Genomic DNA, 21,697 nt, shown 5'->3' with positions numbered 1-21,697 from the left:
TCGTAGGGTAAGCAAATCTGATGACCACATGCCACATAACAGCTAGTCTTGAAAAATGAGGGTGCCCTTCCATTCTCACCTCTCTGTTCTATGGCGTGTGATATGGATGCCAGCTGTAGCATTATGGGACCTGTGATTATTGGACCGAAACAAACAGATTTCATTGAGCATAAAGGGCAACCCTATTGGTCACATATGGGGTCCTTTGGTTGGACGGTGACAACCGCTCTTCACTGTAAGATGCTACTGTATGTGGGTATACATCCAGAAGCCTGGACCAGAGAAATAGGAAATTTCTATGGGCCACAATTTCAAACAATATAATGGAAGTGTGATTTTTTTTCCATAGATAGGTTGTGTTGCATGTGAAAGAAGGGCTCCATGTTGACATGTAAAGTTTTGTTTTACAGAGATAAATTATATTACACATGCATAGCAGGATGTTTCCTGTTCCAAAAGGTTGTTATTGCAAATGAGAATTGGTTCTCCATTAAGACACCTTGTTATATAAGAGTTAAATCAATAAAAATATTATACGTACTGTATGTCTTCATTCAAAGAAACAAGAAAGGTATGTGAAATAAAAGTTCTAAAAGCAAAGTTTCAGAGCATAATGTGTGTATTTTACCGCTTTATTTTCTCTCTCTTACATTTTTTTATATTGCACTTTGCAACCCCATGATTATCATTTTAAGGTGTTTGTTATGGTGCATCATGACAGAAAAAAAGCCCTTTCATCCATTTTTGGGATCTCAAATCTCCTTGGTGCGTTACAAACGCCAGCAAATCTCATTGGTGGGTTACAAATGCCAGCAAATCTCATTGGTAGGTTACAAGCGCCAGAGACGGATACAGTTTGACTGAAGCAACATAAGTGAGACAGACGGACAACCTCTCAAAACTCAGGTCTTGAAGCATCTGTGACTATGCTAGTTTTCATTTATGATCTCCCAGTTGTTTCACTATTCACTTAGCCAAACAATACACATGACATCCTTGACCTATAGCATTCATTCATTCATTCATCAATTTCACCTGGCTGCTACTAGCTGCTGATCTATTGAGGATATAAAGGCTGACATAGGAAAAGGCTGGAAGGCCCAAACATCAAGGATGATCAAGATGAGGAAACACTGAATTAATTTTTACCTTAGCCCTCCTAGCTTGGAATTAGTCTTTGCGGATGTGACAATACTGTTACTCTGTGAAATCTCCATACAAACAAGAGATGACTTCATTTGTACCAAAAATAAATAAAACAACCAAAACATGAACAAAAGCATCAGTATCAATATAAACCTTTTGTTCAAATGTTTAAAAAAAAATAAGAAAAAGAAAAATGATGCCTGAAACAGGAAAATACATTGGTCCACTTACAGTACAAGCTGTATAATATAATGATTTCCATAGTTACATTTGTGGGTCATAATTTTTTAGCATATTGTTCTATACAGTATACTGTACCTAACGTGTGATTGTTTTTTAACCAACATTACATTTGTGCTAGCCTGAGTGCCAGACTGTTTATGCTCTCTTGCCAACTCCTTAGGGCGTTGTCTCGCCAAACATAGTCAGGCTACATTTGTGCTCCAAAAACAGATATTGTAACAACACCCTCCATATTTACTCGATTTTGCATTTTAGAGTTTGTGTCACAGTTTAGTGTAACATCCTTGTTGATAGCTCATGCTATCCCATTTCTGTGTTCTATATTGTAACAATAGAATCTTCTCATTCAGCCTGCTCTTTGGTAAACAAAGGTTAAGTAGGTTGCTACTCAAATCACTGCAATGGACATAAGTATGCATTAGACTGCAGTGTGCCTGTCCCTTGTCCTCCTCTCTGTCCTTTTACCTCTCAGCTCAACCCAGATCTCAAAGAACCTGTTTGCCACTGGCAGCAGAGGAATAGTCCTCTTTGAAAGGGTGGTGTAAGTAATTTTACCCCATGTTAGACTTAAAGTACAGCCCAAATATAGTACTACGATTTCAAGAGAATGCTGGAGGATCTCTTCAAAGTAAGGTAGTAAGGCTGTGTACACTTCGTACTTCAGTGATAAGAAAACATGTGTATCATTCAAGCGTATGGTTTAACCAACTGCCCTAGCACCCCTCCTGGTGTGCCACTGACTGCCATCAATGCGGCGAGCGGGAATTCACATGCTAAGAGCTTTTTGGCCCAATTCCTAGGCCAAATACACCCTTGTTGTCCTTGACTTACTCTTCCATTTTCCTGCCCTTCTTCCTGGCCATCTTACAAGGTACGTAGTCGGGGTCTGCAATGTCTGCAGTGCCAGTTAATCTGGTCCCAGATCACGCTCTTTCTCCCCCTCAGTCATTGCCCTCCTCGTCTGCCTGACCGGCTTTGCCCAGGCGCTGGAAGCAGTGGACCATAGAGGCCAGGAAGAAACTGGCTATGATGGCCACCACAGAGACGGAGATGCCAGAGAAGATGACGATGAGGATATCCATAAGGGAGAGGTAGCCCCGGCACTCCCGGAAACTGGCCTCAGAGAGCAGACTCAGGGACATAAGAGTCCCGTCCATAGGGAGGGAGCACTCCAACCCTTCCATACCTGAGAGGAGAGAGAGGGAGACAGAAAACAGGATATGATGTCATCAGGCTGGATCACAGTCACTCTATGGTCCAATCCCAAATAAACCCCGGCCTATACACAGTGTAGATCTGAAATTAATTTAAATATATACTGTGCATTTGGAAAGTATTCAGACCACTTCCTTTTTTACACATTTTGTTACGTTACAGCCTTATTCTAAAATGGATACAATTATTTTTTCCCTCATCAATCTACACACAATACCCCATAATGACAAAGTGAAAACAGGTTTTTAGAAATATTTGCAAATGTATTAAAAATAAAAAACTGAAATACCTTATTTACATAAGCATTTAGACCCTTTGCTATGAGACTTGAAATTGAGCTCAGGTGCATCCTGTTTCCATTTATCATCCTTGAGATGTTTCTACAACTTGATTGGAGTCCACCTGTGGTAAATTCAATTGATTGGACATGATTTAGAAAGGCACACACCTGTCTATATAAGGTCCCACAGTTGACAGTGCATGTCAGAGCAAAAACCAAGTGATGAGGTCGAAGGGTACCAAAAAATTTCTGCAGCATTGAAGGTCCCCAAGAACACAGTGGCTTCCATCATTCATAAATGGAGGAAGTTTGGAACCACCAAGACTCTTCCTAGAGCTGGCCGCCCAGCCAAACTGAGCAATCGGGGGAGAAGGGCCTTGGTCAGGGAGGTGACCAAGAACCCCATGGTCACTCTGACAGAGCTCCAGAGTTCCTCTGTGGAGATGGGAGAACCTTCCACAAGGACAACCATCTCTGCAGCACTCCACCAATCAGGACTTTATGGTAGAATGGCCAGACGGAAGCCACTCCTCAGTAAAAGGCACATGACAGTCCGCTTGGAGTTTGCCAAAAAGCACTTAAAGGACTCTCAGACCATGAGAAACAAGATTCTCTGGTCTGATGAAACCAAGATTGAACTCTTTGGCCTGAATGCCAAGCGTCACGTCTGGAGGAAACCTGGCACCATCCCTACGGTGAAGCATGGTGGTGGCAGCATCATGCTGTGGGGATGTTTTTCAGCGGCAGGGGCTGGGAGACTAGTCAGGATTGAGGGAAAGATGAACGGAGCAAAGTACAGAGAGATCCTTGATGAAAACCTGCTCCAGAGTGCTCAGGACCTCAGACTGGGGCGAAGGTTCACCTTCCAACAGGACAACGACCCTAAGCACACAGCCAAGACAACACAGGAGTGGCTTCGGGACAAGTCTCTGAATGTCCTTGAGTGGCCCAGCCAGAGCCCGGACTTGAACCCGATCGAACATCTCTGGAGAGACCTGAAAATAGCTGTGCAGCGACGCTCCCCATCCAAACTGACAGAGCTTGAGAGGATCTGCAGAGAAGAATGGGAGAAACTCGCCAAATACAGGTGTGCCAAGCTTGTAGCGTCATACCCAAGAAGACTCGAGGCTGTAATCGCTGCGAAAGGTGCTTCAACAAAGTATTGAGGAAAGGGTCTGAATACTTATGTAAATGTGATATTTCAGTTTTTTATGTTTAATAAATTTGCAAAAAATTCTAAAAACATGTTTTTGCTTTGTCATTATGGGGTATTAGGGGAAAAAACAATTTTGTCAATTTTAGAATAAGGCTGTAACGTAACATTGTGGAAAAAGTCAAGGGGTCTGAATACTTTCTGAATGCACTGTATGTATGGTAATATCTTAACAGTGATGGTAACAGCTACATTCTGCCCTGTAAGTTTAGTGGCATTTTCGTCATCTTGCATCTATCAATTCCTTTCAGATCTAAATGCATGGTGGAGCTGACTTCTCTCTGATGGCTGAATAAATACCCTACACAGGTGATTAGCTGTCCCGCCTGCTCACAGTACTGTGTCAGTGAATGTCACTGTGAACTGTTGAATAGCATGCTGACCATACAGTTTGGAATGGCATGCATTGACCGTGGTTGAAATCCACCAAGAATGGCTGGTCTGTGATATCATCCTACTGTAACAGTGTATGTTAGGACACTGCGAGACCAGATGGGTGCCATTGTTTTGCCTTACAGTAGCTATAGCCCAGTACGCCTACGTAGCTACTATATTGTGTGTGTTCGTGTCTCAGCATTTTCCACACCCATTGAGTCACATCAAGTCCCAAAACCCCATTAATTTGATGTTTGTGTTTAGTTTTCCCTGTTATAATAGCATAAAGTATCAAGCGTTGAATTTACTCACTGCAACAGAGAACCACATTGCCATAAATCAACACCTAACACTCCACAGGAATTTATGATTTTCTTTTAATAGCCATATAAATACATGTGCTTAGTGCCAGGCTGCATTCCATGTGTCGTAGTTTGGTGTGATTTAAAGAGGCTTCACTGAACACCTGTCACAGACGCACATAACTCCTATTACATCATTCCTAGATAAGATTTGGCTTGGGAACTTTGCTTTATTCGCCTCTCCAAGGCAAACATTAATTTGTGAAATGTCCACGTTGCAATCAGATCTATCTGCTTTGGTTTACACAGAAGGTGGAGAGTAATCTGCTCCAACCAGTGTGTTACTAGCAGACACCAGATCAACCCCTGGGTAATAACACAACAGAGACAGATTTATTGAAACTGAAATACAGAAATATTACATTTACGTAAGTATTCACACCCCTGAGTCAATACATGTTAGAATCACCTTTGGCAGAGATTACAGCTGTGAGTCTTTCTGGGTAAGTCTCTAAGAGCTCTGCACATCTGGATTGTACAATATATGCACAGTATATTTTAAAAAATTCGTCATGCTCTGTCAAGTTGGCTGTTGATCATTGCTAGACAGACATTTTCAAGTCTTGCCATAGAATTTCAAGCCGATTAATTAAGTCAAAACTGTAACAGGGCCACTCAGGAACATTCAATGTTGTCTTGGTAAGCAACTCCAGTGTATAGTCCCCTGTAGCTCAGTTGGTAGAGCATGGCGCTTGCAACGCCAGGGTTGTGGGTTCTTTTCCCACGGGGGGCCAGTATGAAAATGTATGCACTAACTGTAAGTCGCTCTGGATAAGAGTGTCTGCTAAATGACTAAAATTTCACAGCCATTAAACTCTTTAACTGTTTTAAAGTCATCATTGGACTCATGGTGAAATCCCTGAGCGGTTTCCTTCCTCTCCAGCTACTGAGTAAGGAAGGATGCCTGTATCTTTGTAGTGACTGGGTGTTTTGATACACCATCCAACGTGTAATTAATTTAACTTCACCATGCTCAAAGGGATATTCAATGTCTGCTTTTTTATATTTGCCCATCTACCAATAGGTGCCCTTCTTTGCGAGTTATTGGAAAACCTGCCTGGTCTTTGAGGTTGAATCTGTGTTTGAAATGTACTACTCGACTGAGGGACCTTACAGATAATTGTATGTGTGGGGTACAGAAATGAGGTTGTCATTCAAAAACACTATTAGTCCATGCAACTTATTGTGTCTTGTGTTACTCCTGAACGTATTTAGGCTTGCCATTACAAAGGGCTTGAATACTTATAGACTCAAGACATTTCAGGATTTCATTTTTTATTAATTTGTCAAACTTTCTAAAAACATAAGCACACTTTGACGTTATGGGGTATTGTGTGTAGGCCAGTGACACAAAATCTCAATTTAATCAATTTTAAATTCAGGCTGTAACACAACAAAATGTGGAAAAAGTCAAGGTGTGTGAATACTTTCTGAAGGCACTGTATGTGAGAACGCTGTTCATTGACTACAGTTCAGCATTCAACACTATTGTTCGCTTGAAGCCTGACAGCAGGTTCAGAGCCCTGGGTCTGTACACCACCCTCTGCAACTGGATCCTGGACCTTTTGACTGGCAGACCACAGGCTGTGAGGATTGGCAGCAACCCCTCCTCCATACTAACTCTTAACACAGGGCCCCCCCAGGGGTGTGTCCTCAGCCCTCTGCTGTACTACCTGTTCCCCCACGACCGTGTGGCTTTGCACGACACCAACTCCATCGTCAAGTTTGCTGACGACACCACGATTGTAGGCCTAATAACCAACAGCGACGAGTCCTTCTATAGGGACGAGGTAAGCGAACTGGCATTGTGGTGCCAGGACAACAACCTCTCCCTCAACATCAGCAAAACAAAAGAGTTGACTGTTGACTTCAGGAAGCAGAGGAGGAAACATGCCCCGTCCATATCAACGGGACTGCAGTAGAAAGAATCAGCAGTTTAAAGTTCCTCTGCGTCCACAGCACCGAGGACTTCACATGGACCAACAACACCACCACTCTTAACAAGAGGGCTCAACAGCGTCTCTACTTCATAAGGCAGCTGAAGAAATCTCTTCTCCAAATACTACCGCTGCACCATCGAGTGCGTCCTGACTGGTTGCATCATATCCTGGTACGGGTATTGCTCCATCCACAACCGCAAGGCCCTCCAGTGGGTGGTGAAGACGGCCCAGTACATCACTGGGACCGTGCTCCCACCCATCCAGGACATCTACTCGAAACGGTGCCTGAGGAAGGGCCGCAGCATCATCAAGGACCCCAAACACCCCAGCCACATGCTGTTCACTCCCTTACTGTTGGGAAGACGGTATCGGACCATGAGGTCTGATACCAACAGGCTCAGAGACAGTATCTGTCTACAAGCCATCAGACTGCTGAACACTTGAACTGGACTGACCACCTGCATTGACTCTCTGCACCTTAGCACACATGCACTCACACATACCCACACATTCATCCATACACACACACACACACACACACACACACACACACACACACACACACACACACACACACACACACACACACACACACACACACACACACATACATTCATGCTACACACACATCACAACTGCTTCTACCAGACTCCTATTATTATTGCTAAATAATGCACAATTTAAACACCTGCCACCCCCCTTCTGCAAAACACGTGTAAATATTGGGCTATAAATTGTGCCTTCCTGTATTATACTGATGCTAAAATGTTTATTCTATTCTACTGAGCCATTTACTATGTTCTTATATTTTATTATTTATTATTGTTGTTGCATTGTCGAAGGAACCAGCAAGTAAGCATTTCGTTGGACGGTGTATGCCATGTGTATCCTATACATACGACTAATAAAAACTTGAAACTTGAAATTATTGCATGAGAAAAACAGAAGTGTGTAGAACAAGAAATATACTTATATTTGCACTCTGGCAATTACATATAATACCAGAATAAGATACAACAATACACTATAACAGATAATAATGGAACAGTACCAAATGATCTGTTCAAATTGAAATTATGAGGATAAATAGATTATACTGTGGATTATTTTACTTAACGGGCATCAATTGGGCTCAGGTAAAATAACCCAATCTATTCCACAATCCACAGAACTTGAGAAACAAAACGTTTATTTTTATTTTTATTGGTATTAGCTGTTTTTGGAAGAAGTATTCGATATAAAACATTACAGTTTTTTCCAATTGCTAACACACTAAAATGACATGCACAGCACAATTATTTAAACTGACACACAGAGAGCAAAACCTCTTCTCAAGTCTCCAAAAGTCTAAACACATTTTCTGCTTTACACACATTTTGCAATTCAAAAGGGCACTTTTTAAATGCACTGCACACGGTTCTCTGCATAAGACACAACAATCTGACATAAAGTCACATGTTTGCCATTTCAAAACACTGCCATTCAAAATGACACTACATGAGCTAATTGGCCAATACATGTGCCACCTGGCCAAACACCTCAATGGTTAATTGCTACCACTTCAATCAGGAAGTAAGCACTATGAAAAGACCACAGGTGAGCACCTTTTGTTTTACAACAACAATGGAAGACGTCGCAGAGAGAGGAAGAGGAAGAGGGAGGGTGAGAATGAGAGGGGGAGGAAGAGTGAGAGGTAGGGGTAGAGCTGGTAGAGGAGTTCATGGCCAAAGAAGACAACAACTATCAAATGAAATCAGAGCAACCTTAGTTGATCATGTCATCAACCATGGGCTGACAATGCAAGAGGCTGGACAGAGAGTGCAGCCCAACTTGAGCCGTTTTACTGTCGCCTGTGTCATCCGGACATTTAGACTGGAGTACAGGTATGTAACCAACATTTCTTTCACACTATGTAGTACACCCCATGTCATAGTGTATCAGTTGGGTGACACCTGTTTACTTCATGACTGGCTGATGTCATACACTAACTGCACATGTTTCCTGTACAATTTACTCTACTGTGGGGGAAATATCTTTAGGCTGCATTGTCCAAGCCCTATATTTTTGTTTTTTTGTTTTCTTAAAGGACTGAGAGACGCAACCATGGTGGAGGAAGGGGCCAAATGTTCACCGGGGTACAGGAAGCTGCCATTGTAAACTTGGTTTTGGAAAATAATGAAATCAGATTACGAGAAATTCAAAGCCACATCATCCAAGACATCACCATATTCAACAACATTCGACGAGTCAGTCTGTCCACATTGGCTCGCATTCTCAAGCGAAACCAAATCAGAATGAAACAACTTTATAAAGTGCCGTTTGAGAGAAACTCTCAAAGAAACAAAGAGGTCAGACGAGCATATGTGGATGTAGGTACAATATTGACTGCAGTACACTACACGCAACATTGTTTCCCAGTGTACTGGATAACACCATATTGACTGCTTTTGTTCTTTGTTTTCAGGGAGTACTGGAAATGGATGCTCATGCAATCCCACATGAGTTCATCTTTATAGATGAGGCTGGGTTCAACCTAGCAAAGACCAGAAGAAGGGGGAGAAACGTCATTGGCCACAGAGCCATTATAGATGTTCCTGGCCAATGTGGTGGGAACATCACAATGTGCGCTGCCATCTCCAATACGCATGGTGTCCTCCACCGTCATGCCAACCTTGGACCATACAACACAGCCCATATTCTCACATTTCTGGACAGACTCTACAACATTCTCATACCACCAGAGCGTATGAATGATGCAGACCATCAAAGAACCCGGTACGTTGTAGTATGGGACAACGTGAGCTTTCATCGTGCAGCCCCAGTCCAAAACTGGTTTGCTGACCACCCACCATTTCTCGTGCAATACCTCCCACCATACTCACCATTTCTGAACCCCATAGAAGAGGCATGGCGGTGGAAGGTATACGACCGGCAGCCCTTTGTGCGCATGACTCTTGTGCAGGCTATGGAAGAGGCATGTGATGAGATAGATGTGGGTGCGATTCAGGGATGGATAAGGCACTCAAGGCGCTTCTTCCCTTGATGTCTGGCAAGGGAAGATATTGCCTGTGATGTGGACGAGGCGTTGTGGCCAGACCCAGCTGTGCGGCAAGATGGTGCCTAATTATTTTTCTTGCCTCTTATTTTATTTTTTCTGCAATTTTCTTTTTCAGTTTACTGTTTTTTGTGAGCATATTTTTGTTCAGTCCAATGTAAATATATCTGCTGTGCATATGTTGCACTGACTTGTTTGGTAAAAAATAATTCAACAGCATGTGTGTATCTGCAATTATTTCTGTGCATGTGAACAATCTGAAGAATTTTCTGCAATTTGAACTATTTTAGTATTATGGCAAAGTATACTAAAGATGAGAGTGCTTTTCATTATGCCCAACAGTGTGTAGTTGGTTAGACACAAATCTGGTAATATGAATGAAGTGTGTGCCATTTCGTGCAAACGTTTGATTTTTGATAATGCTATGTGTAGTTTTGGTTGCAGTGCTTCATTTTGCAGGATATATGAGGTATTTTGCAGTTTGGGTGTGTGGTTTTGTGAATTGTGTTAAGTATTTTGATAAAACCAGCCTAGTTTGCAAAATTGTGTTTTAGCAATTGGGAAAAACTGTAATCTAAAGCACATATGGTGTACCTCAGACATGATAATGAAGGCAGTTTTGGGCGCTTCCATTTTGGCCTGCCTCTGTTTGTAGCTGCTGTGGCCAGCAGTCAGTAGACATCATTATCAAGTGTGTGCGTGTGTGGTGAGTCACAGTCAGACCAAAAGGGGTTTTCCACATGCGGAGTGACAGTGACCTCATTCATCAGTGATATTCCAGTCACGTGGCTCTCCTCTCATCTCACCACGCAGCACAACAAGCTCAGCCCAGACACTGGCTGTCCTGCTCTCTCTCTCTGGCTCTGTCTGTGGAGAGGACCAGAATACGAAATTGCAAATAGATGGAGAGATTCTGTATGGTTTTGGTGTTGATGAGTGTGGGGGTGGGGAAGAATTGAGTAACGTAATGCCTACATTGTCTGATGCTGCCTATATACCTAGAATCGTCAACAGAATCACTGCATCATATCTGACATGAGTATGCATAGTATATTATATTGATGGGATTTCAGTTGCCATGCTGCTATAGAGTTGGCATTATACTGTTGAAGTCGGAAGTTTACATACACTTAGGTTGGAGTCATTAAAACTCGTTTTTCAACCACTCCACAAATTTCTTGTTAACAAACTATAGTTTTGGCAAGTCGGTTAGGACATCTACTTTGTGCATGACACAAGTAATTTTTCCAACAATTGTTTACAGATTATTTCACTTATAATTCACTGTATCACAATTCCAGTGGGTCAGAAGTTTACATACACTAAGTTCACTGTGCCTTTAAACAGCTTGGAAAATTCCAGAAAACGATGTCATGGCTTTAGAAGCTTCTGATAGGCTAATTGACATCATTTGAATCAGTTGGAGGTGTACCTGTGGATGTATTTCAAGGCCTACCTTCAAACTCAGTGCCTCTTTGTTTGACATCATGGGAAAATCTAAAGAAATCAGCCAAGACCTCAGAACATTTTTTTTAGACCTCCACAAGTCTGGTTCATCCTTGGGAGCAATTTCCAAATGCCTGAAGGTACCACGTTCATCTATACAAACAATAGTACGCAAGTATAAACACCATGGGACCACGCAGCCGTCATACCGCTCAGGAAGGAGACGCGTTCTGTCTCCTAGAAATGAACGTACTTTGGTGCGAAAGTGCAAATCAGTCCCAGAACAACAGCAAAGGACCTTGTGAAGATGCTGGAGGAAACAGGTACAAAAGTATCTATATCCACAGTAAAACGAGTCCTATATCGACATAACCTGAAAGGCCGCTCGGCAAGGAAGAAGCCACTGCTCCAAAACCGCCATAAAAAGCCTGACTATGGTTTGCAACTGCACATGGGGACAAAGATCATACTTTTTGGAGAAATGTACTCTGGTCTGATGAAACAAAAATAGAACTGTTTGGCCATAATGACCATCGTTATGTTTGGAGGAAAAAGGGGACGGCTTGCAAGCCGAAGGACACCATCCCAACTGTGAAGCACAGGGGTGGCAGCATCATGCTGTGGGGGTGCTTTGCTGCAGGAGGGACTGGTGCACTTCACAAAATAGATGGCATCATGAGGAAGGAACATTATGTGGATATATTGAAGCAACATCTCAAGACATCAGTCAGGAAGTTAAAGCTTGGTCGCAAATGGGTCTTCCAAATGGACAATGACTCCAAGCATACTTCCAAAGTTGTGGCAAAATGGCTTAAGGACAACAAAGTCAAGGTATTGGAGTGGCCATCCCAAAGCCCTGACCTCAATCCTATAGAAAATGTGTGAGCAGAACTGAAAAAGCGTGTGCGAGCAAGGAGGCCTACAAACCTGACTCAGTTACACCAGCTCTGTCAAGAGGAATGGGCCAAAATTCACCCAACTTATTGTGGGAAGCTTGTGGAAGGCTACCCGAAACGTTTGACCCAAGTTAAACAATTTAAAGGCAATGCTACCAAATACACTCAAATAGTATGTTAACATCTGACCCACTGGGAATGTGATGAAATAAATAAAAGCTGAAATAAATCATTCTCTCTACTATTATTCTGACATTTCACATTCTTAAAATAAAGTGGTGACCCTAACTGACCTAAGACAGGGAAGTTTTATTAGGATTAAATGTCAGGAATTGTGAAAAACTGAGTTTAAAGGTGTATGTAAACTTCCGACTTCAACTGTATGTGTGCGTGTGCATTTGTTTGTGTATACGTTTGTGTGTGTGCAGTGGCGTGTATTCATAGATGCCAAGGGAAGCCAAGCTTCCCCCAAAAATTGACCAAGAAAAGAACACACAAAATAATTGTTCTTTCATCTCTCCGTGTTTCATAAATTTCCTTCAACTCGCAAGAGGCTGAATGTGCAGTATCTCACCGGAGAAAGCATCCAAGCAAGCGAAACAGCGCCCCTCTGTCTCAGTATATGTAGCGTATCTATCTGATGCTGTCTGGTCAAAAAGAGTATGACATTGTTGCCACCCATATCATTGAATGCAAGGGAATCCAGCGAGCATTTGGCCTCCCTTGATAAAATAAATTAATAATAATAATAACAGTGCACCAAAAAAAAAGTGTCAAGGGAAGCCTGTTTGGATTTGGCTTCAGACCAATCACATCAGAAGCCAAACATCATTGACAGAAAAAAACTTGAATTGTGTTGTGTTGTTGTCCTCCGGTGGCCAGCTAGCTAGCTAAAATCGTCCCTTTCCTAAATTAATCACGGATGGAGCTAGGGATTTGGACTTGTGGTTTTACTTAATTCTCCATAATGGCCAATGATTGTAACAGCGATTCTGATCTAACCATAAATTCATACATTGTGCCCCTGGCCTGAGAGGATGGAATTTCAACATGTAGCTAGATGTAGTATGCTAATGTTAACTAGCTGGCCTGGCGCATCGTTGCCCATGAAAGGAAGCATTTTAGCCAGGTAGCCTATGACAACAAAAACGAAAAGTGTGTACTGTACTGTATGACAGAGTCATAGACCGTTTAGGCAGAGGAGGATGGCATTGGCATTTCTCTACAAGTAGGGTGAGTCAACATGTTTTTTCTACTTGCACACACACACACACACACACACACACACACACACATAAATCAGTACCATGGACAGCCACATCATATTTAGCTTACGTTGATTGGACTAAATCGTTTTTGGTATCTTTTAGTTGTCATTGTATTAGACTAAGCATAGGTGATTAGATGACGTTGAAATGTTGATGTTGAAATGGTGCTGGAATAATGGAGGCAGCTCCTGTTTTCTTTGTGACTTGCGGTAACTCAGTGGTTCTAAATTAATAGTTGTTTAGTAGTCCAAAAATGTTGGAAACATTACCTTGCTTGACCATGCTGTAGGTCATGTAACTGTTTGTTACATGCAAATGCTTTGTGGACTTCACAGGACAGGGGTTGCTCTCCGGTTTTGTGATGAAACAAAGGTGTGGTTGAGTTTATTCTGCCACTGGGTCTTCTTATTGTCTCGGCCTTAGCCTATATATAACAATAATATAATATACCATTTAGCAGACGCTTTTATCCAAAGCGACTTACAGTCAAGTGTGCATACATTTCTACGTATGGGTGGTCCCGGGGATCGAACCCACTACCCTGGCGTTACAAGCGCCATGCTCTACCAATTGAGCTACAGAGGACCACATTTATATATCAGCAAGGCATGTGAACTAACAGGTTATAGAGCAAACAACGCAATTATCACAACACATAGGTTGTAATATGGCTTTCTCGGGGTGGGGGGGTTTGGCTTCCCTGGTGATTTTACTCATGCACCGTGGGTTACTCGCAGAAAGATGGAGTATCTTTTACTGTGATGGAACATTAGTCTAGATAATGTCAGTGTCGATGGCATGCTGTCATCAGTATCAAATGAAGTGCAGTTGTGAATAATGGATGCTGATTGTTCATCCTTGACCCAACAGCACTAGAAACAGCACGCTGTAGTGTGATTATACAGGTTACCGCTTTGAATCTTTCACATACATTCACCTAAAGGCACCATCGTGAAATATCCTCAGCGGAATGTGTCTTAAAGGGGCAATCTGCAGTTCAAACAAAAACAGAGTGGTTATATTCTTCAAGAATCAATGGGTATATTAATTTAAAAGTAAAAATGTTTTTATGTACCAATCGCAGATTGCCTCTTTAACTGAGCTTTGTTGTATCTTGATGATACAGTAACTGAGAGTACAGTAGGCTTCAATGTGTCTATTCATGTTCTCAGATACTTAACAGACAATCTCAATCAGGATCTGACAGAGCAATGTCCCTGACAGCAAAGTGGTTAAAAGAAAGAGGTTACTGTTTGGGTCAGTGAAATTACAGTGTCCAAGAGAAAATTGCGTTTTTGACTTATCCCACAAACCCAGTGACAGGGCTTGATTGAATGGCTCTGTGGAAGTGTCCAGTACAGCAAGTGGTCCATTATCCTGTGCCCTTCATTCTCCAGTTTGTTCACAGCTGTAGTTCACACTCAGTAATTAAGAAGGTTTGATTGTGATTTGCCTCAGAGAGTCAGGAACTTAGTGATCAGCGAGTAAAGGGCTTGTTTAGCCTAATCCATCAAAGCTCCATTTCTTCCTAGTATATACATTCTGATCCATGTTTTTAGTCTGCTGCCTTGTCAGAATGATGAAAAGATTATCAATGGCATTCAACGAGTTTGTCCCAAAGGCAATGGGAAAGAGTAAATCTGCCTGTGTGTCAAATATACTGTACAATCCACATGTCCTTTAGGGCAACATACAGTAGAGGTTTTCTATGGTTAGCCCTATTAAAGGTGCTAAACCAGGCATAAGACTGGAGCCTACAGTTGCTAAGGCCTATAGAATAGCATGTAGGAAGCACCATAGTATTGGTGTGTATATATATGTATATATATTTTTTTAATGTAGTCATTTAGCAGACGCTCTTATCCAGAGCAACTTATAGTTAGTGAGTGCATACATTTCCATACTGGCCCCCCGTGGGAAACGAACCCACAACCCTGGCGTTGCAAGCGCCATGCTCTACCAACTGAGCTACTCAGGGTATATGTGTCTGTGCTCACTGAAAATTCGGTGTTAATGTGTCACACAGAATTTTGTTACTATAACTTTGTGCTCTGCCAAGAGTCCAGGGCACATCTATTGAAATTAAATCCACTGTGAAGATTGCCAATGTGCCAATTTGATAAATTGATATGATCCATAGAACACCCTGTTGCTTTGATTAGCGTACTGTAATAACAAAGGGTTTGTCCCAAATGGCACCCTATTCCTTATGGGCCCTGGTCAAAAGTAGTGCACTATAAAGGGAAAAGGGTGCCATTTGGGACACACACACATAGCTTACTTCAATACAGGCCCTAATTCCACCTGAAATAATATTGACCTCATTTGTATGGACCTTAATAAACGTGTTAGAGGGTGAAGTAGCACTAGCCTAACTCTTGGGAAGCAGTTAATGTGTAAATATGGAGTTGGACTTCCACTCACAGAATGTTTGCTCAGGTCAGAGCTCACCATAGCACTGGAGCCCTGGAGAATGAGAGTGAGCATATACTGCATGCAATAACCTGTCAGCACTGCAAACAAGGAAGATTTATGTAGACAATACCCTCACTGTCTATATATACAGTGGGGAAAAAAAGTATTTAGTCAGCCACCAATTGTGCAAGTTCTCCCACTTAAAAAGATGAGAGAGGCCTGTAATTTTCATCATAGGTACACGTCAACTATGACAGACAAATTGAGAAAAAAAAATCCAGAAAATCACATTGTAGGATTTTTAATGAATTTCTTTGCAAATTATGGTGGAAAATAAGTATTTGGTCACCTACAAACAAGCAAGATTTCTGGCTCTCACAGACCTGTAACTTCTTCTTTAAGAGGCTCCTCTGTCCTCCACTCGTTACCGGTATTAATGGCACCTGTTTGAGCTTGTTATCAGTATAAAAGACACCTGTCCACAACCTCAAACAGTCACACTCCAAACTCCACTATGGCCAAGACCAAAGAGCTGTCAAAGGGCACCAGAAACAAAATTGTAGACCTGCACCAGGCTGGGAAGACTGAATCTGCAATAGGTAAGCAGCTTGGTTTGAAGAAATCAACTGTGGGAGCAATTATTAGGAAATGGAAGACATACAAGACCACTGATAATCTCCCTCGATCTGGGGCTCCACGCAAGATCTCACCCCGTGGGGTCAAAATGATCACAAGAACGGTGAGCAAATATCCCAGAACCACACGGGGGGACGTAGTGAATGACCTGCAGAGAGCTGGGACCAAAGTAACAAAGCCTACAATCAGTAACACACTACGCATCTAGGGACTCAAATCCTGCAGTGCAAGACATTTCCCCCTGCTTAAGCCAGTACATGTCCAGGCCCGTCTGAAGTTTGCTAGAGTGCATTTGGATGATCCAGAAGATCATTGGGAGAATGTCATATGGTCAGATGAAACCAAAATATAACTTTTTGGTAAAAACTCAACTCATCTTGTTTGGAGGACAAAGAATGCTGAGTTGCATCCAAAGAACACCATACCTACTGTGAAGCATGGGGGTGGAAACATCATGCTTTGGGGCTGTTTTTTCTGCAAAGGGACCAGGACGACTGATCCGTGTAAAGGAAAGAATGAATGGGGCCATGTATCGTGAGATTTTGAGTGAAAATCTCCTTCCATCAGCAAGGGCATTGAAGATGAAACGTGGCTGGGTCTTTCAGCATGACAATGATCCCAAACACACCGCCCGGGCAATGAAGGAGTGGCTTCGTAAGAAGCATTTCAAGGTCCTGGAGTGGCCTAGCTAGTCTCCAGATCTCAACCCCATAGAAAATCTTTGGAGGTAGTTGAAAGTCCGTGTTGCCCAGCGACAGCCCCAAAACATCACTACTCTAGAGGAGATCTGCATGGAGGAATGGGCCAAAATACCAGCAACAGTGTGTGAAAACCTTGTGAAGACTTACAGAAAACGTTTGACCTGTGTCATTGCCAACAAAGGGTATATAACAAAGTATTGAGAAACTTTTGTTATTGACCAAATACTTATTTTCTACCATAATTTGCAAATAAATTCATAAAAAATCCTACAATGTGATTTTCTGGATTTTTTTTCCTAATTTTGTCTGTCATAGTTGACGTGTACCTATGATGAAAATTACAGGCCTCTCTCATCTTTTTAAGTGGGAGAACATGCACAATTGGTGGCTGACTAAATACTTTTTTTCCCCACTGTATGGCAACACTACAAGTGTGGATCAGAAGCTATATGTAATGCTTATCGTCTGTAATAACGTAAACAATGCAGGTATATTATGATCTATCAAGTGATTCAGATCCTATTGAATTTGATGCCCTGGCCTCATATCTTTTTCATCTTGAAGATCTTACATGTGATCTACCCACTCAATATTTTGGTGGACAGACTCTTAGAAAAAAAGGTGCTATCTAGAACCTTTAAGGTTTCATTGGCTGTCCCCATAGGATAACCATTTGAAGAACTCGTTTTGGTTCCATGTAGAACTCTTTTGGTTCCAGGTAAAACTATTTTGGGTTCCATGTAGAACCCTTTCCATTGAGGGTTCTACATGGAACCCAACATGGTTCTAGCTGGAACCAAAAAGGGTTTTTCTATGAGAGTAGGAACCTTTTTTTCTAAGAGTGCAGTGTTTGAGTATGAAACCTGGATAGAGTCTAAATAAACGGTCTACTTGTTGTGATTTTAGAACGTGCACATAATAATAAATAATAATGCCATTTAGCAGACGCTTTTATCCAAAGCGACTTACAGTCATGCGTGCATAATTTGTTTTTTTTGTGTATGGGTGGTCCCGGGGATCGAACCCACTACCTTAGCGTTACAAGCGCCGTGCTCTACCAGCTGAGCTACAGAGGACCACATACACACATACACACACACACACAATCTGAGAACACACTCTAATGAGGCATATGATTAATTAATTATTCAGACACAATCTGGTATCTGGAATCTGGGACTCTCCACTAGTCTTACACAATTCTCTTCTCTCTTTCTCATGCTTATGAAGATGTTTCAGAGTGATCTCATAATAACATTAAAGTGTCCATTTCCATACAGAATTATCAGTAGTATGAGCAACAAACTGCACATGAAATAAATGATGATGAGTTTGTTAGCCAATAGCTGTTTAGTCTATATTAGACAATTGAAAACAAATAGGAGGAACCATATATTTATACATACAGTGTAAAACATGGGCCAAGTAGAGACATTTCATACTAACCACTGTTATGCACGTTACGTTATCTGTCTTTCATTGTACTGTGCAGTTTTATATTTTAATTCTATAACCAATTGGCTTATGGTATGATAGTGAGTTGTTTGAATCAGAAACGAGTGGGCTGACAAAAGAGTGGTTTTATATGTCCTAGCACAGGCAAAGATGTTAAAGCAAATACGTGCTGTTAAGCAGCTTACATACCCGTTGGAAGCTTGTGGCGGTTCTCCATCAGCCACACAAAGAGTTTAGCAAAGTGACAGTTACACACCCAGGGGTTGCCCTCCAGGCGCAGCACCCGGAGTGAGGTTAGGGGCTCCAGCACCCCCACGTCCAGCCCCTGCAGGCCGTTTCTCTCCAGCTCCAGCTCCCGCAGCGAGGTCAGGCCCAGGAAAGCGTCCTCCTCCACCTGGCTAAGATAGGGGTTGTTCCCCAGCCGCAACTTGATCAGGCTCCGGGACTCCCCAAAGGTCTCTGACTGGATCTCTGTCAGGTTGTTGCTGCCCAGGTCCAGGAAGACCAGGCGGGACGAGGTGCTAAGGGTGCCAGGCTCCAGCCCCGACAGGGAGTTATTCCTCAGGTCCAGGTAGACCAGGTCGCTGTACAGAACCAGGAAATCTGAGGGGATCAAGGGAATCCAGTTGTCGGAGAGCAGGAGGCGCCGGACATCCAGGGGGATGGGGCTTGGGAGGCGGGTGAGACCTTGGCCCTGGCAGTCCACGGTGTGGTGGTCCGGACACAGGCAGCTGGACGGACAGTTGTGGCCCCGAGTCAGCAAGGTGGAGGAGAGCAAGGCAAGGAAAGGCTGAAGCCAGTTAATGCATGGTAACATTTTCAAGGGGGTGAGAGGGAGAGCTGGACTTCAGGTAGGGGAGGGGAGGGAGAGGTTGGGGGGAAGGGGGTACAGGACAGGAGAGGGCACAGGGGTTGGGTAGAGATCAAGAGGTGGGAGATTAAGGAAGGGGAGGGGGAAGCAGAAGGAAGAAAGGAATCAATGTCCTGGCGCTGGCATCTTTCTTCCTCTTGGTGTGTAATCTACAAAGGCCTTGCCATCGAGTGGCAAGACAGACGCGGAACAGTGTTTTCCAGGAGATCATGTAGCAAGTGGTCTGGATCGAATAGCAGCCTACTGGCTTTGAGGGAATAAGGGGAGGAGTGAGAGAGCGGGATCGAGCGAGAAAGAGGGAGGGAGGGGGTGTGGATTAACACAGAGGTAAATAGAAACTAGCGAACCAGACGCGCTGGGGAGGGGGTGTGTGGGGGGCGAGGGGCGGAGGGTGGTAGGGTAAGCCAGGAGGGGGTGTGAACTTGCAGGAGGGTTGCCCCTCAGTTTCATTAGAACAGTTAATGAGTGACGCCGTCTATGAGTCAAAAGAAGAATATCTTAGCATTGGAAGGCTAGACTCACTCACAAGGTATGGGTGTTTGTATCAAACCGTTTTCCTCTTCTTCTTGTGCTCGGAAGCTACCGTCAGTGGCTCGCTGTCCAAATGATGTCACATTCCCAACTCACATGTTGTGATGATGTTAAATGGCTCGCAGAATCCCGTGAGGAATATAATCCTGACAACTCCTGACCGTGAACCTCGGGAATCATCATCACATACGTCTCCTCCTCATCTGTCCTCTGCCTCTCTGTGCTGCACGATCCAGCATCCCAGCTCCGTTGCCATAACAACATGCTCTATACATCCACCGTGGCGTGAAGCCGCCTGGGCAGCACAGACGAATGTCCTGAAAGTGTCATATTGAGGAACGCCATCACTTGACAGCTTGCCACAGCAGCATGATGCATTTGTCTCGTGCCTTCACTGAACAAGCTGATTGACTGTCTCATACAATACTCATCCACTATAGTAGCTTTAATGCACTATATCCTTTACATAGAAATACACTATACATCCACTACAGTTTAACACATCCACTGCAAAAGCCCAATTGTCCTCAGAAATACTTTACCTTACACTAAGCAGTGTGTTCCCAACTGCAGTTACCAACAGCAGCTGATTTGCCAGCTGTTATTGTTGACATGCTATTTACCTCTATGCTATAGTAGTCAGACATGATGTCCCCAGACCACAGTTACAGAAACAGAATGCATGCTAGTATGTCCACCGAAAGCATTTCCTGGTACACGAAACACGCTTGTTGGGAATAGCATGTCACAGACCAATGAAATTACCATCAGTTTACACGGCAGCTTTGACCTATGGAAAAGAGCTAAACATGACAGCAGAGATGTTGGCAAATCCTCTGAAAAGCCTCGCATATCAAAATGGATACTAAGAAGGGTAAATTCCAATGAATCCCAGGAATGGACTTGCACAGAGATTCAATGGGATTTTGTATGTGTCATAAAATCCCCTTCTCTTTTTTTTTCTTTTCTTTTTTTTACAATGTATTTCTTTTTTTCCTATTTAACGCAAAACAACCACATAATAAACCAAAGTATACACAATACAACCAATAAAATACAAAAACAATAACCAACAAGAGAAACTAACATACTGTACCAAACAAACAAAAAAATGTATAATAAAAACCAAATGCAGTGGGAGATATTTTCATTTTTTTTCTTCTAATAAGTGATACTCTATTGCCATGGTACCATATGTACCTTTAAAGGGGCATTTTGCAGTTGAAACAATAATAAAGCACCTTCCCCTCTCCTGTTTCAGTAAAAAGCTGAGAGATGGGGCTGGCAGGGTTGGGTAGGTTACTTTGTAAATGTAATCCATTACATTTACTAGTTACCTGTCCACATTTGTAGTCAGTGACGTAACTTTTGGATTACCCAAACGCAGTAACGTAATCTGATTACTTTCAGTAAATGTTTGAATACTTTCCCCTTATGAGGCATTAGAATTGGACAAAGGGATTCATCAAACACATTTGGTGTGTCATCATAGTGGTCTCTGACTTGTGGTCAGACTCACTCAGGTGGAACAAACTTAAACGTGTGCCTTCTTTCAATGCTGAATTGAATGTCATTGAGAAAACAGAAAGGTGTCATGATGTATTTTTTCACAAACATCCTATCCGAATTTAAAAGTAATCCAAGAAGTA

At 42.6% G+C, this 21,697-nt stretch overlaps 2 protein-coding genes across 2 annotated transcripts; one reads left to right on the top strand and one right to left on the bottom strand.

Moving 5' to 3' along the window:
• Positions 1 to 491: 491 nt before the first annotated feature.
• LOC121538191 (leucine-rich repeat-containing protein 38-like) lies at positions 492 to 19,804 on the bottom strand. Its single transcript, XM_041846003.2, has 2 exons — positions 18,836 to 19,804; positions 492 to 2,575 (listed from the first exon to the last, which is right to left on the bottom strand). Exons 1-2 carry the CDS (start codon positions 19,461 to 19,463, stop codon positions 2,331 to 2,333), a joined length of 873 nt encoding a protein of 290 aa, XP_041701937.1. The 5' UTR covers positions 19,464 to 19,804; the 3' UTR covers positions 492 to 2,330.
• On the top strand, positions 8,867 to 9,822 carry LOC123481802. Its single transcript, XM_045206882.1, has 2 exons — positions 8,867 to 9,143; positions 9,239 to 9,822. Exons 1-2 carry the CDS (start codon positions 8,898 to 8,900, stop codon positions 9,815 to 9,817), a joined length of 825 nt encoding a protein of 274 aa, XP_045062817.1. The 5' UTR covers positions 8,867 to 8,897; the 3' UTR covers positions 9,818 to 9,822.
• Positions 19,805 to 21,697: the final 1,893 nt, after the last annotated feature.

Source organism: Coregonus clupeaformis, chromosome 24 (assembly GCF_020615455.1).
Source record: "Coregonus clupeaformis isolate EN_2021a chromosome 24, ASM2061545v1, whole genome shotgun sequence".
NCBI classification, from domain to species: domain Eukaryota; kingdom Metazoa; phylum Chordata; class Actinopteri; order Salmoniformes; family Salmonidae; genus Coregonus; species Coregonus clupeaformis.
Note: the sequence above shows the minus strand (reverse complement) of the source record. Positions and strands in the feature narration are given on the sequence as shown.